The sequence below is a fragment of the Solenopsis invicta genome, chromosome 8 (assembly GCF_016802725.1).
Source record: "Solenopsis invicta isolate M01_SB chromosome 8, UNIL_Sinv_3.0, whole genome shotgun sequence".
Lineage (NCBI taxonomy): Eukaryota > Metazoa > Arthropoda > Insecta > Hymenoptera > Formicidae > Solenopsis > Solenopsis invicta.
In genome coordinates, this window is record NC_052671.1 from 14267561 (window position 1) to 14284991 (window position 17431).

At 40.0% G+C, this 17431-nt stretch overlaps 1 protein-coding gene across 7 annotated transcripts in view; it reads right to left on the reverse strand.

Moving 5' to 3' along the window:
- Positions 1-1013: 1013 nt before the first annotated feature.
- Positions 1014-17431, reverse strand: part of LOC105198135 (homeobox protein cut) — a 154971-nt gene continuing 138553 nt past the window's right edge. The window contains exons 5-8 of one of the 7 annotated variants that reach the window (XM_039452913.1): positions 8332-8668; positions 7220-7892; positions 6866-7139; positions 1014-6547 (exon numbers count right to left, since the gene is read on the reverse strand). In XM_039452913.1, coding sequence (XP_039308847.1) covers positions 4857-6547; positions 6866-7139; positions 7220-7892; positions 8332-8668 — 2975 coding nt within the window. In that variant the 3' untranslated portion in view covers positions 1014-4856. Of the gene's footprint in view, positions 6548-6865; positions 7140-7219; positions 7893-8331; positions 8681-17431 lie in introns of all 7 variants that reach the window. The other 6 variants (XM_039452915.1, XM_039452916.1, XM_039452914.1 and 3 more) reach the window with 6 other exon arrangements.

A 17431-nucleotide genomic window follows, 5' to 3' on the forward strand; every position in this document is an offset into this window, starting at 1 on the left:
CATTATAAAAAGATTACGCCAATTTTTTTTAATTTTTAATGTGCATATAATATGCAAGATCCATAAAAAGAATATCCAGTATAATTAAAAAAATTTTTAGTTATTTTAACAACTTTACGTGTCAAAAGTTTAAAATTTATTAAGGCTGTACAGACAAGATCAATACGGAGAAAAAGGAAAATGGTAGGTGATTATAATAATTAGCAGCGTAATATTTAATATACAGGCTTTTTAATTTAGAAATTTTTGAAAGGAGACATTGATATAAATAATATAATTTTATACGTGTTATATATACAATGAAGATAATCTTCCATTTATCTAGTGCTTATGTGAATTATATTAATTAATGTTTAAGTACTACTACGAATTTTAGAATGGAAGATTTAGTCATAAATCCAGAATAACAAGAATAACCAGTGTAATAATTAATATTTGAGACAATCTGAGACACCGAGTCTCCTCACGTCATTATGTATATTTTTACATTATACGCTTATTGCACATATTTCCAATAATAAATTACAGAGCAAAATATGTAGTATGTAGCCAACATATAATTTGAAACAAAAGAGATATACATAAGTCATCGTGTTGTCGTCTTCTTCAGTTTCCATATTATGCTACGTAAGAGATATTCTGTGTCTTGTCAAAAAATAAATCTCTAAAAATTCTTTCTGATTTTATCACAGAAATAACGATTAAACATGCACATATCAAATTAATCAAGGAGATAATAGCCAAAGTTTGAAGTGCTCAAAGAGAAACATTTCAAAGTTACTTAAAAAAGGAAATAAGCATGTTCTTTCAATGTCTCCGAGGCGGTAATGATTATTACTAAGATATTTAGGAATAAACTTTGAAACAGCTTTAATTTAAAAATTCTCTGACGGAAGATATGGCTAATAATAATAATTTAATATTAAACCTCTCGTAAAATCGCACCGTGAGTAAAGGAGATATTAAAGATCCTTAAAGTTAAGATCGTCAATAAATCTCTCATATATCTTCAATATTTTGTATACCTTATTTATTTCTTTTTTATCTTCGTATAATAATCGTAAACGTACAATTTAAAACAATAGTGCTCGTGTGTTTATGCAATGTACAGGATACTCTTTAAAGCTATAATACAGTTCGAAATGAAATACAAATCAATAGACTATTACTTTAGGTAAACCTTCTTGTTTTTAATACATTATTTTCACTACTGGATGACAGTGTCCTTCGTGGTTCGTTTACTCTTCTTTTTCTTCTTCTTTTTTTTTTTGATCGTATGCCCGCGCACGTGCGTTTCGGTACACGCGCGCGCCTCTCCCTCGCGCGTCCTGGGGGGCCTCAACAGCTTTTGAATGTCTATCTACAGTTACCTTTTGTTGTAAAATATTATTAGGTTTTACGATATGATTTCCCTCCTTCCCGCCGTTGTCGATAACGCTAACGCATCCGCACGCAATTACGCACTTGTATATTCGTTACGTTATATTACATTGTCCGCCGTATACCATAGACGGTCGTCGATCCTTGCTCTCGACATAAAAGCTGTACTGTTTAAATAATTAAAGCTATCGGCTATCTACCGGCTATCCTGTATCTACAAAGAATCTATGCGTTACACTTGTGTCCGCCGCGAACGAAGAACAGGGAAACAATCATAATGCATACATATAATAAATCGTAAGGCGCCTATCCGTCGAAGCTGTCGGACGCTTTGGCCGCGCACTTTGCGACTAAAATCCGATCGTCTCATCAACACGAGAGTCGCATTATTGTTGTACCTGATAATAAAGTTCCTAGGAAACGAGCTCGTTCGACCTCCGTCGTGAGAATCTAGGATTTATCTACGGATTCGCGCGATCGGCGGATGCCGCGTCAGTCATACGGTTAAACCCAGGTCGACAAATCGTAAAGGGTGATGAATATTAGACTAATGCTCGAGCGAAATAATTTAGTTTGGTATTCGAAGATGTGAGATCGCATGTGTTTGTTCTTTCTCCTCCCTGCTTCAGCGTGACCTCCCATATAGCACAGACCTCCTAGGGATGTCCCCGGGACGTCCATGGGACATTCAAAGGACATTCTTGGGACATCATTTGGATAAAGTGTGCTATTTGGGCTGTGTTCGCGTATCCGGAGCTTTTACTGTCGTAGCCCGATCAACGTGTCGCACGATGCAGATGACTGACAAAACACGAATGTCCTCCGTCGTGATCTCGTCTGCGATCACGATCGATCAGGCTAGTCGATAAGACTCCAGGATCACTCGTCGGCAGGCGGAATCAGCGTCATTAAGTTTACGAGATGTAATCGCACGAGTATAATAGTAATATGTACATTCGATAATCCGGCCCGATCGACTTCCGTTGTGACGATTCATGGAAAAGCTTTCAAAAAGAATCGGGGTCTGGAAAATGGGGGAAAAAAAACAGAATCAATCGATCACTGGTCTCTCATTTAGCAATGCCCTTCTAAAGCGATCGTCTCGCACGAATTCCTTACGTCTTTGCCTCGCACAGTGTCATTCGCGTTTGTTTCCTTTTTTTTTTACTTTTAACTGCGGACTAGAATTTAATTGAAGATTAAAATTTATTCTGGTAAATACTATAGTTTGATTCGTAATAATTCGAGGACTGTCTTTCGTTCTCTCTCTCTCTCTCTCTCTCTCGCTTACAAAGTTCATCATGCACACACATACACACACACGCACACACGCACACGCACACACACACACGTTCATTCATTCGTTCTGCTCTTTCGTTCTCGATGTCTCGCCGAATCGCCTCGAAGTGTCTTCTGCGCAATTTTTTTCCTCCCTCTAGGCATTCGATTAATTTACGGCAAATTCTCATAATTACGCGTTCTCCTTTTGCGCCGCTTATTATAGCCCGAACGCTGCATTTTCACGGATCGCAACGAGCGGTCATTGAAACACGTGGCTCGATTTTCTTTCTTCTCTTACCTCATCGCCGCTGATTACGCGACTTCATTCTTACGGTGTGTGCAATGCCGACTGCGATAAGTGAAAATTCAGCGTGCAGTCACTCAATGTGTACCGCTGTTAGCCTGCGTGGATATATTCGTACGCTATTAGATAGTTAAGTGTGGTAAGTAAGTAAATATACAAGATTGTATTTGTATATGTATGTATGTATGTATGTATGTATGTATATACGTGCGTGTATTTGTATGTGTATATATGTGTGTGTGTGTATAAATGTATGTAGTTCTTTGTTTCGTATTTCGAAGTTTCTTCCATTCTTTTCCTTTGTACAGATATTTACATATGCTTGAAATCGCACGTTAAATTCGCGCAATCCCTCGCCACATTCAGTGAAGTCGGCGTGCCTGTTCGTCTTTTGCTCGCACGCTCTTTTCCTTTATGTATCATCGCAATATAAGCTCTATCACATTGGCTTTACAAGCCACATTGTTGTCACGACAATGATTCTAATAATAATAAAATAATGATGATTATTGGTATAATAATGAGAATAATAATAATAATAATAATAATAATGATAACATAAGCCTAATAATACAATAATATAAATATAATACAATAATAATAATTAAAAGAATATTAAATAATAATAATCATCAAAGATATTCATCACCAATTATTTTAGCGCAGCTAATATTTCCCAACAAATAGAAAAAGGAAGTTTAAATAATCATCTCGTGGAACGAATAAATTTACTTCTTTTTTGGTATTTTACATTCTGCAACGCCGTTCAACATATCAACGTAAAAATAGTAATCAATGACAGTGCTCTCTTGACAACTGAGAATATTTAATAATGATAATTATATAATAATAATATTAATAATTTGTAATTATATATAATAGCAGTGATAATAATAACATTGGTAACGGTCTTAAGTGATCATTCTCCTCGCATTTTTTTATAAATAGACGGATAAGCAAGAATTAGGAAAAGAGAAAGGGAAAAGGGAAACGTCGAGTCTTAACCAAAAGAGATAAAAAGGTACGTAACTGGAGATAGAGAGAGTATACAACATTAACAGCTTAATCACTATGGGGGATATAGGGAGGCGAGTATAAACAATAACATGAATCACAATTATGCAATAATTATTAATCGGCCGTTCCGTCGCGCGTAATTTTCGTTAAAAATTAATAATAATTCGATCTAACAATTAGTTACTGGGAGATTGCACTGTGGCGAACCCGGACCACCTCCGTTTTCCATGCATTATGTACTAGTCCGCTCCTAGTCTCCCCTCCTCTGGAATGATACCCCATCGATCATCCCTATCATCGGGAGGGGAAGAGTGTCATCCGAAAGCGAAAGCGGCCGGGGTTCTCTCGAATTTCGAGCAAATTGCAACGAGAGCCCGTCGTCCTTCCACAGCCGGCCCCGTTGTACTTCACAGTCCTCTAAATGATACGATCTCGCCGTTGACCCGCGCGCACCGACACTGATCTCGTAACACTTGCCGCATAGAAAATGTCACAATGTGAGTCCTTTTGATTGAGCTCCGTTCAGTTTTGATCGTTTTGTTCTCCTGGCGCTCGTCCGTCGAACCAAGATATCTTCCCTCGCTTCCTCTTCGATGACAACTTCCTAGATTTTTCGCGTTCGCCTCACTATGATAATGCCCTCGTGGTAGGCAGGACTCGCACGATCGAGTCCTATAGCTGGTTTTCTCATTTAAAACTTAACTAGACCGGTGATCCTCGCGGAACGTCTTTTTTTCATAAAGCGTCGTTTTGGCATATCTCAACAATACGACTCTGGAGACACGTTGGACACTCCACTCGAGTTTCAACTTGGTCCGAAGAAGAAACATCGAGATCGCGCGTAATCCCATGGAATTTTATGTCTCGAATTGTCCTAGTAATCCCACGTTTCCTCCGGTTCGTGTTTCACCACGTCCTTCGGACTTTCCTCCGTGGACTGTTGCATTTGTTGCGCCGACGGCGGTCTGAGCGACGTCGCTGGACTGTTCTGACCAGACTTTGGACTGGGAAGCGGGCTATCCCGATCGGCACCATTGTTGCCGGATACGGAAGAGACATCGCTCTGGGCATCCTCTTCATATCGGTCCTGCACCGGTGTCGGCTCGACTCTTACGGTCTCCTCAGCTTCTCTCTTTACTCCGTAATCGTCCGTCTGCATCACGCAGACGCCATTGATGATGACTTCGTCGCCCGTTCTCGTTGGTTCTTGCCATTCTGGATTCACCCATTGTGGTGCCGCGGGTTTTCTTCTGTTGGACCTAACCGTCGTGGGTGCCGTCGGCGTTTCTGTGGGTTCTCTCTTTATACTACCGGCCGAACCTTCCGAGTCCTCGCTACCTAGATTACTCATCGCGTCGTCGGCGTCCTCATCCTCGAACTCTTGATTCGGCTCTCTCTTCAGGGCATTCATCGAGAGGTCAAGACCAGAACATTGTTCTTTTAATGCGTTACCTACCAGAGCCGCCAAATTGGGATTAAAGTACGGAGAGTAAGGTAGAGGTACATTTCCTAGACCCAATCTCTCCTTTTGAATCTCCAGCAGTCTTTGGTTCAATAGCAATCTGAATTGAACAGGGTCGAACGGTTGGCCGGGTTCTCGCGGCGACTGAGGCTCCGGTTGCCCGTGCGGCGTCTGTTGCTTCAGTCTCATCCGATGATTATGAAACCAATTCGTTATCGTCCTCGAAGACAGAGCGAGTTCACTGGCGAGGAATTCAATGGTGGCTACATTGGGATATGGATCCAAGGCGAAGGCGAGTCTGAGGGCTTCCTTCTGCTCTTCCGAGAAAAGTACGCGCTGCTTCTTCCCGGTGGTGGGTCCCGGACCGGGTGATGCCGCGTGATAGAACTCGGCTGTGTCGTTACTCGAAGTATCGGAGCTGTTATCGTGACCGGGACCGCTGCTGCGTCGTCTCTTGTTTGCTTCTCGTCGTTCGTTCTTCAACGCCTGCAGTCGATCGACATTATGTGCGTCTGATAGCCAAAGTTGCATCCTAATAAAAGGTTCTCGGCCTTTTATACTGAGCATATGCCACGGTTTCGGTTTGCTCAATAGCTCACTGACGGAGCCCTGCGACAGACCGAGAACCGCTTCACCGAAGATCTTCTGGCCGATGTTGTTAGCCAGTAGAGCTTCCTTGATTTTCGTTGTGATTGTCTGTGTGTCGAGATCTTGCGTAAGAGCGGCCATCTCGTATACGCTTGGTGAAATGTGCGGATGAAGACTTCGAAGAGGCGACGGTGCCATCTGATGATGCGGCGAGTGCAGTGACATTTGTTGCTGCTGTTGCTGCTGCTGTTTCTTTTGGAGTTCTTGCATGCTTAGCTGAGTGTGAGGATGATGAGGTCCGGGCGGAGTTAACATCATCGGTGGTGGCGGTTGCGGATGCTGCGGAAGCTGAGGGCTTTGCTGTGGCGGACCGAGCTGCATCTGATTCTCCTGCTGATGCTGCTGCGCCGCTGCTTGCGCGGCCGCTTGAGCGGCGGCCTGCGCCTTCGCTGCGTTCTGAAGCTGTTCTTGGACGAGTTTCGTTGGAGGCATAGGTTTCATAGGTGTTCCGCAAGCTGTAACAATAAGAAATTCGATTAAAGAATTCAGCAGGTGTAAACAAAATCTGTTATATATAGTCCGAAAGCTCATCTCCTACGGACGTCATACAACTTTCTTTCCATTTATTTCTATCACGAGGATCATATCAATACAATTTTCAACTCATTCTATAATAAAGTAAAAAAGTTGCAATTTTATGTTGCAATTCTATGTCATGCTTGTTTAAGGTTGCCTTTTATCCGAGATACATGTAATCATGACGTCGTGCTCGACGGGCATACCAGAGCTCCCGAACTACGTTAATAATAAAGTAACAAAACATCTATATTGACCTGAGTTAAACTTACGAGGCAGGCCGCCGTAGCCGCCGGTCCTCATTAGCTTCTCCGGTGCGATCTTGTACTGGCTGGCGACGAGTTTGTGCACCGCGTTGTCATCTTCGAGGAACATCTTCATCCGAATAAAGGGCTCGCGACCCTTTTGAGTCAGCATGTGCCATGGTTTTGGACGCGCGAGGAGGTCCGACACTGATCCCTGAGATAGACCCAATACCGATTCGCCGAAAAGCCGCTGCGAAATCGAATACTGAGACAGCTGTTCCTTCACCTGTACATTAGAAGGAGATATTCAAGATTAAATACAATAAGAACATTAAATTGTACGATAGACATTCGCTGATTACTTAAAGTGCGCTTTACCCTCTTTACAATATCTTCGGTGTTAAGATTATTGTACAGATCGAACTGCTGCTGCGTGATTGGAGGAAGCACAGCTTTCAGCGGTCTTTGGTTGGCCGAGTGGTGAGTTGGGGTGGACGGTTGACTAATCAGACTGTTCGTGATGGAGGCCATTCTCTGAAGAGGACTGGCTGCCGCCGCACTGGAGAACTCCTCATTCGGCGTCATCGCGGGGGGAAGTATGGAATTGCCGAGAGGTGAACTCGCGCTGGAACCGCCGGGCGTCGATTGCGGGCCCGTCGATTCCTGCTTCGGCCTCACCAAAGAGAATGCACTTCCGGCGTGTCTCATCGCCTCTTCCATCTTCTCTTTCTCTTCTTCCGACACACCGTTTATCATTTTATTGCGCGGATCCACTTTGCCTAAACTCAAGTCCTGTACACCGCCGCCGCCATTCGCGGCCAAATGATGCTGTTGAAGAGCCTGTTGTTGAAGCGCCAGCAAACCCGGTAATCCAGGTAATCCTGGTAAACCCGCTATTGACGGATTCTGACCTGGTGCGGCATTCAATTTTTGAAGCTCACGGTGATAAGCGTCCAATGCCATTCGAATGTCTTCCTGGGTACGCTCGATGCCTTGAAGACCGCTCTGGGTGCCACTGAAAAAATGTGGAAAGATCGCGCTACGGTCAATCGAGGTCGTGTGCTGTCCTCAATAATGATCAATCGCGATAAACACAATCGTATACATAAATATTGCGCAATACCATCAAAACTGTTAGTTTCAAATTACACGTCGCATAGAAAAATCTTTTTTAAAATCACAGTACAACGTACAGACGAATATGTATGTCATATTCGAATATATGCATCGAGCATTTTTATTCGAATTAGGTAACATAGAAAGTTGCACCACTCAAATAAGGTTTTCTTATCACGAAACGACGATTTGCTCTTGGCATTTCGTGTGACAGTACACGAGCAAGTATTGGGACATTAATTCGGTCGTGTGTGTCATCCGTTTGGTCGTCGTCATCGTGCATCGGCAGAGACCGTGTGTCCCTTGGATGAGCGGACGATAAACATCGATGAGGAAATCCACGTCGTTAAACGTGATCTTACCTAGGGAATTCTCGCGGACGAAGATTCTCCACTCTCGTGCCCATCAGCTTGGCTAATTCTTCTTGGTAAATCCTCACCACCTTCTCCTGGGGAATGTCGTCGTTTTCGTACTTCTTCAGTCTCCTATTTTGGCTGTCCAGTCTGTCTTTGTTGAACGGACTCGGGCAACCGAGTCTACTCGGGCTCTTGCTGTCAGCGTCGTTCGACACCTCGTGCTCACCTCTCATTTGCATATGGCCCGATTCCGAGAGAATATGCGCCAATCTTTCGTCACTCATTTCCTGCGGACCACCATCCTGTGGTCCACGTGCGAACGCTGGCATTCCTTGCTCCTTGCCTGAAACATACTCTACGGGTGAGGCACAATTTGTGGTGTATTCTTACTCAGTTTGGTTGGTCTTAGAAGTACAATCAGATACATATAAAAATAAATTTGAATAAAAAAAAATACACAAATAATTCGCGACTCGCTGTTTAACTAACTTTTGATCGGTAGCAGTGCCGTTTGCCGTTTTCCTCTATTGAGATCATTCCCTATCTCGAGAAATGATGTTATTTGTTTAACACCATTATTTATATATATATATATATATATATATATATATATATATATATTGTTGTAAAATCCCAAATTGATTTTACACGCCACATTAATTTTCTAACGAAGAATGTCTATTCAGATGTAGCAGCCTATATAATAACAAGTCATATTTGGAGGATGACTTTATGTTCCTAAGCAATTAATATCAGCTCGGAATCGATAACTGCGTGCTGAACCCGAAGGCGAAGTATACTCAACGACGATAATTAAAATATCCTCTTCTGGACCCTCTCCCTTGCGGTCTTTCCCCTGCACGTCGGCAGGAGTGTAGTCCTCCTACGTGTTTCCCGTCTAATTGACCAATCAGCTGCAAGATTCAGACGAAACCGCCGATCATGTCTTTGATTGCTCTCGCGAGCATCGGCGCGCGAATCGGCGAGAGAAAGTGACTTGACACGCGGCGTAAGAATCCCGTATATATTTTGACGGCAAAGAAGAAATAATCTTCGGGCGATTTGTCCATCAAGATATGATGTTCCTTACTTAAACGCGCGCTCATGTGGAATTTCCACTGTATTTCCACGATTGCGAATGCAATGAACGATTCTTGCCAGAAGCGATTCGAGAGCTGCGACGCGTTTTATATCATTATCTTGTATCATTTGTGTTGTGCAGATATGATTACCTCTAATGCCGTAAGCAATCGCAACGTCCGCGGCGAGTGGCGCATTAAGAAGAAGAATAATGTCTCTTTTTCATCGCTCCGCCGTATTAGAGTATCGTATGGCGTACGTTCTCCACGGGAAATTTAACTTCCCCTTCGCGATAATACATGTAAGTCGCATTCCATCATATTATACGCTCTAACGCTGATAGATAATGGGCAGACCTAAGTCAGAGAGGAAATCGACAGGCTCGCCGAGAGTTAAGATAACGATAGCGAAATGCTCGTGCAATTGACAACCAGCTGGGCGGTTCGAAGCATTCGAGTGAAATCGGGAAAAGAGAGAACGAATGACGTATTATATGCATATCCGCGCGATCGCGCATTGTCGCAACGTTTGAATTCCTGCCAACAAACTCGTGCTCGCGTGATTATGCCTCTGCTCTCTTCATACGCCCGTGGATATATAGAGGTAACAAAAGTTCTTTCGTACAGCTATACAGATTCCGAATCCGTTAGGATCAGCTACTATTCATGAAATATTTATAAAATGAGAAACTGTAGATACCGTGATAACACCGACAAAATAATCTTCTTGGCGAAGGTAATTGGAAATGTGTCAGAAGGATTGCTCGTGAACAAATGTTATAAATTTTTATTGCGTCATAAATATGCATTGTTATATTACTAGCAATTTTATCGCTGAAATCGGAGGAAGCATATGTAACGATTACGTTACATATGTGGAATGGTGTTTGCAGGTATGCCGAGATAAAAGAAATGAGGTCATTATTACACACGTCTTTTTCTGTGGGTACGCCATCTGCGATCCCGAAATCAGCGCTATCATTATCGAACGGAACGAATCCTTTAAATTGACTTAACAACGACAAGCCGCGTTCGAGGAATCACGTTACGTGGAACTGACTAATCCCGAAAAGTAGTGAAATAAATGAATTTATTTTATTCATTCTATTTTAATTGAATCGGCTGTTCACAGTCGCTGCTAACTCTTGAAGATTGTTATTGAAGGTAATTAACGAGAAGTTGGGAAGTAACGCATTACTTTTTTTCTGTCTGTAACGTCATAATTTTTTTATAATAACGAATTCAGTCGTTACTTTTATCGTTATTTCAGTTCCCTTATCATCTTTATATCTATTCAATATATTTGCGCATCTTTTTAGTGCGCAAATACAAACAGTAATCGGCGTGCCAGATCACAGTGCATTAAATGTAATTATATGTTTTATTAATTTCCTATTTCATAATATATGTTTAAATACTGAAAAATATTTTGTACTTTACATTTTAAGTTGCATTTCAACAGTACTAAAGATCTATATGGTACATACATAATGTGAATTATAAATTTTTTGCAATAAACTCTAGAGGGAATTATTAATAACGTTGTTAGTTTAAATACAATTTAAAATTTTTGAAAATTTAAAAATTTCTAATTCCTCCAAATTACAAATTTACAATATTTGTTTAAATCCAAGAAATTTGTGCAATGCAAGTTTCTTTGTTAAAAAAAAAATTTTTTGGTTTCTTTTATATAAACTAAAGAAACTATTTATGCAACGCAAATCTTTCTTGAAAAGAAGGAAATATATTTTTAATACCAGAACAACTAAATTATTGCTTATAACATTTCCGTCAGTATTTTCTTTGAATTAATAAGAATTTTAATTTAAAAAAGTACTTTGAACAAATGATTTATTTACTTTAAAAAAGATTTATAATATAATTTCTTGAAATCAACACAAACAAATTTCTATTTCTCTCAGATATTTTCATTTCAACATAAAAGTCAATACTGCTGAATTACTAAAAAAGTCAAGTTAAAGAAACATTTTCATCAATCTAAACATAACTTTTCTTCGGGCGTAAAAATAAGTTTAGAGTCGTAAGTTTTTTATCGATTACTAAATAATATATAATAATTTTGAAATTTAATACCTTTTACAAAAGAAATAACGATAAAAGTAACGAATCCGTTAGTTTTTCAAGTAACAATAACAGTAAGTTCCAAAATCTTGACAACTAATTTTGAAATTTTATAACATTATCATGGCAAATCAAATGCTGACAGCGTAGCTCAATCTCGTCGGAAATTGATGGGAGAGAGATGAGTTACTTGCGTCACTAACATCTTCCTTTTCGCGGATACTTCGACGGCATCACGTGGGAAACCTTACGCGCATCGTGTACGGAATCGTGCGCGCAAGTTGATTATTACGCTCGAGAACCAACATCCTCCCGCAACTTTCTCATAGAGAATCTAGAATAAGTAGTCGGGCAACAAATATTATCGGACGAACGCGATCGCGGGCGATACCTCGCAGCGCGTGCAATTCTCCACTTGTCGCATGTATCCGCAGACACTCTCATCAGCCCGGATACAATGAACGGTATCGCCGCAATTTCACAATGTTTCTCTCAATTAAGAAGTATTTTTCCACACAGGTTTGCTTAATCGCGGAATCAACGTGTGTGTGTGTGTGTGTGTGTGCGTGCTACTTTTCAGGCGCTTGATTCGCGCGCGTATATCGCAGCGTGTGCACACCGCGGATGCCAGTAAGATTTCGACGAAATTAGATTTAGGTGGTGGTATTTCGTCAAGCTCCGAAGGATGTTACATTGTGACGGAGGGAAGGCGTTAAAATGAGACGTTACTTTGAAAAATATAGCGTGAGTGCATTGTATATTCTCAACGGCTTGGGTGATAAAAGATTTTCATCTCATCGCTGCTTCGATCGCTCACACATGCGTTAATTTCTCACGGCTTGAAAAATCGCGACGGGATAGAGCCGCTTGGAAAATGGCCCGGCGGCCGCTTGCGCAACGTGCAATGCGGCATGTCCCGCATTGTTACGAGCTTTGCGCACTAAATCCATACTTTTCTCAGCGATTACGCGCCGCTTGTTGGCACCTTCGGTGGGTCTCACCCGAGCGGATGGCGAAACGTCACGGTCGACGTGCGTCCCGATCGCGTCGCGGCATCAAAGACCGGTTACGAAGAATCGACGAAAGAGAGAGGGAGAGAGAGAGAGAACAATCGCGTCCGTTCGCGGTACACAATGGGCGCGACGTGTGTACGCACGGCGACGCGCGCGCGGAGGATGAAATGTTCGCGCGTACGTACGCCGCGTACTTACAGCGCGCGCGGTTTCGCCGGAAAGGAAACCGTACCGCGCCGGCAATTATATTCGCGCGCCGTAAAATCGTCACGACGCATGCACGTGCATGCACGCGACGCGAACCGCGCACACACGGGCGCGCACGCGGCGCGAAATAAGGGAGAAACGTCGACAATGGGCCTGATTACAAAATCTGGAACGATTTCGTGGGAGTGCGCCGGTAACGGTGACTTAAGAAACTCGCCCGATTGTTGCGGGAGCGTATGCGAGTTACGATGTTTCCGAATTGATGATCCACGCGATTGCGCGCGGGATTTGCGAGGAACGCGCGGTGTTTACTATAAAAAAAAAATCGAGAAATTCTGGAATTTTTAAGAAACTTATTTTCTGACCTTGAAAATCTCATTTCGTCGGTAGTCAGGGAAATTTTTGGAGAATCTTACTTTTACATTTAAATAATTTTTTTTACCGTTTTTTTTTCTAGTAATGTAAAATTTATTAGTAATAAATACGGCGTTTGATTAAAATTGCGTGGTAAAATAATTATGGTTAAGAGCTACATTTTTGTAGTTATTACTACTATAATGGTAGTAACAATAAGTTTATATTTATAGTTAGCACAATTGTAAAAAGAATTTACTACAAATTATGATAATTTCAAATATTAATGTTTGTTGTGAAATATCAAGATATGGATAAACATTTCTGTAGTAAATGCAATCACAATTACGGCGAATAAAACTATTTTGCTAATATTCGCTTATTATTTATGTCATAATAACTAAAAGTTATAATTGCATATTTAATACAACTGTAAATATATAGTTAGCACCAAAAATGATTATGAATTGTAGTTAAATTATAGTGATTGTAACCATTTTTTTCTCTCATTCTCATGTAAATCGTGAGTTTTTTCTTATTAAAAAAATCAGTAATAACAGGAAACAATAAATCATTCTAAACTGGCTTTGTGTGTTTAATCATGAGTTAAATCCGTGTATTTGCGACCATATATCATCGGTTTATACCAAAAGAAAAAGTTGCACAACTGCAATTACCATAATTTAATTCGTAGTCATTTTAAATACCAATACATTTATAATTGTTTCAATCATGCAAATTATGGTTATTAGCGATTATTACTATGTGAATAGTAAGCAAATGTTAAAAATAAAAATAGTTATGTATATAACCATAATTATAATTACATTTTTTATAAAAAAATGTTTATTTTACTTTTACCAACCATATCTTGATATTTAGTTATACCAGTATTTGAAAATACAATTTATAGTAAAATTTTTTATATTTGAAAAAAGTATAAACATAAGGTTATTATTATTAACATTATAAGAATAATAACTGTAAAAATGGCTTAACCACAAAATTGTTCTACTAATTACAATTTCAGTTACCAAACATTTTTCTCTCAGTATAGTACATATTATTACTTTCAAATGTAATATTAAAAAATTAAGTGGCTTTTCTTTGTAATTGTATGTTTAAAGAACATAAAAAATATAACTTATAAAATAGAACTCATAAAACCAGTTGAAGTATTCATAGACGATCCAAATTATTATAAGAATAATGAAACAGTCGTAGTGTGGCTACTACGAATGACAGTGAAGGCTTCTGAGTTCAAATCACAGTCAGTTCTATTAATTTTTCCTCATTTTTACAAAAAGTACACTAAAACAAATTTATTTTAAAGCATTACAAAATTCTCTAATCTTATCTGAAATTTTTTAGAAAATCCGCCAATTCTCGGGAAAATTCTTTCACAAAATTTATGTTAGCACGTCGGTATCGAAATCCGACATTCGGTTCTCGCGTTCAGCGCAACCTTTTCGTAAAATTAGCACGTTGACTCGAAGGAAATCGAGAGCGTCGCGCATATACTGTTACATGATACTCGAATAATAAATATATCCAATAATTTCATTATCTCGATGCAGCTCATTATAAAAGGAATGGATATTTCGTGAGTCGTGTACGGTATGCTAATTCACCGAGCAATCGGTACTCGGGAAGAAACTTGTTCGCCGTTGATGATGTCATTTCAGAGATAAGCTGGACAAGTATACACATATTTGTTTCGCATCTCTCCGTGCGCGATCCAATCATCTTAAAATGCGGCGCATCTAAAATGCGCTTAAACACCCGACGGAACGTCGATCGGACAACTATTAAGTAATTTAACTAGCAACACAGCGAAATTCTCCAAATATGAGATAAAGTAACGAAGTGTGATGCTGCGCGTAGGCAGTTCCCTCAAATGCCAGGCTCAAAGTACCCATCTCGGGAGGGATCGAGATGTTATCGGCGAGCACACGATCGCGTTCACGCTGCAGAATCCTCGTTTGCATCATCGTTAAGAACGAAGACGCGGCGGCAGCCGAAAATCCCGAGCGGGTCGCGCGCGCATAACGTATCTCGTCGCGGCGAGGCGTCAAGATGTGGAACGTTACGAGCGGTGCATGAGAGATCCGATAAAATCGGCGCGCAAGGCGGAGTTAATGAACGAAACTTGTTCGCGCGCGGGATACAGTTGGGAGCGTTGCGCTCTGCAGCCGTTTGCGTGCCCCTGTGCGCGCACCTGTATACAAGAAGTATTTTCCTCATTTACTTTTGCGGGTGGAGGCATACGCTGTTGCGTACAACAGCTTGTTTAACTGTGACGGTGAAACGCACGACGCGCCCGTAGAACCGCGAGGCATCATCGCCGCGTTCCCTCGGTTCCCTCTTCAGCGTAGCACGGGCGATTAAAGAATAATCGGACGAGCGTGTTCGCGGCCCGAGGAATCGTCCCGAATTGAAACCAGTTCCGATCAGCCAGGAAATAGCGATTCAAAACGAAAATAACTTTTAATACGGGCATTCTGATGTCCACTGAATCTAACTTAACCCTTCGTGGGCCAACAAGGGATTTGAAGACTCAGACGATTTTCATTTGTGAATTATTCTTGATAATATTTAAAAAAAAGCTAATGAGAATTAATGAATGTATAATGAATATAATATATAACGGACAGAAGTATATCAGATTTGGCACGATAATTAAGTCTCGTTGAGGATTTTTGTTCTGTTAAGTATTGGTTAATGCATGAATTCAGAATGTACAAGATAGCATTAGGATTCACGGCTTCGATTATCATTCTGCGTCTTTTCGGGAAGAGTATTTCTTTTCCTAGAGTTTAAATTATTTTGATTTCATATTACTTCAGACTTGGTAACTCCGTTAGTGATTCAACATGGACCAAGAACAAGTAATTGCTGATACGCATTTCGACAATATTGTTGCGCTGAAGATGACTCCAAAGTGAATTGAAACGTTCTTATTCTTAGTTTAATTTATGTTCAATAAAATTTATCAAATAAATTGTAACTACGGATAAAAAAAATCGTATTTTGATTGTTATTAGCCTTCTATAAATATTATTTTTAATTCTTGAGAGTCCCTTTGTAATTTTATTGCTGAATTATTCTGTCTCAAATTCGGACACGTACAAAAAAAAGTGAACATCGTTTCGATGTAAACAATTGTGAAATGGCATTCTGAAATGTGAGATAGAGTGTATCAGAATTTTTTTCAGATTCTTCAGAGCACAAAAACTGTTTCAAAAACATTATCAGATAGTGATCCGGTTGAAAAACAGCGAAAAAAAACATTGAATCGCGGAGAGTTAAGAATCGTAAAAAAGAATTCTCCGACATTCCATGCAATTTAGTTTGTACAACGATAAAGAAAAAGTCGGTAAGTTGATTAATTCTTTCAACTTGATTAAATTTTTTTCAATTTAAGTATTTACGTATTTGACTTAAATGCATAAAATACTTGAATTTTAATTTAATTATATATTTAATTACGTATACATTTTACTTGAAAAATAAATATTTGAATTAAAGAAATTTAATAACGTTGAAAAATTTAATAAAATTAACAACTTTTTTTCTCAGTTTATGTATAATTCGTAGTACAAAATTTTAGATTTATATGAAACTATATAGCTTATAATTGTGTGCAAACTTCTTTAAAAAAATTGTATTTCTCTTCCCCAAATAAGTGATTTTTTTTATAAAGATTGTAATAAAAATATCTACTTCTGATTGAGCAGATGAACAAACAGCTGGACCTCCGAATGTCGCATAATTTCTGGTTAATTTACACGAGTAGTTTAACTTATCATTTTGCCACGCGTAATAAATATTATACATGAGTTTTGAAATCGTCGTCGCACTTCGATAATGTTATCTTTCTTTTGGATCGGGTCAACGTGCCCAGATAAAATACTTTAATAATCGCGATCGTTGGCTGTGTGTGTGTGTGCGTGTGTGTGTATTCGCTATGCACACTTTGAATTAGTCTCAGCTTTTTTTGCAATATCGCTAAGTTATAAAGTGAAAATAACGAAAAACCTGTTCATAATCGCGCTTCTCCATAAAATGCGATAATTATATCAGTTATGGAAGCATAAACGTCGCGTCGCTCGTATGGAAATCGTAGTTATATGACTGCGAGCATGGGTCGTAACGTTTCTCACTGCGGTTACAAATCATCGTAACCATGATTTTCGCCCATGACGATCTCGCGCCGCGAGAAGTCTTTGGGATACTCCGCGCGTGCGCGACGCCGACGTGCACTAACCGCGGCAGGAAACAAAATTTTGCAATAAACTGACTTGGAGCTAGACCAACTATGTTTATTACACGGTAATCTCGCCGTGCGTTGTTCTTGGTCGGCACGCTCAG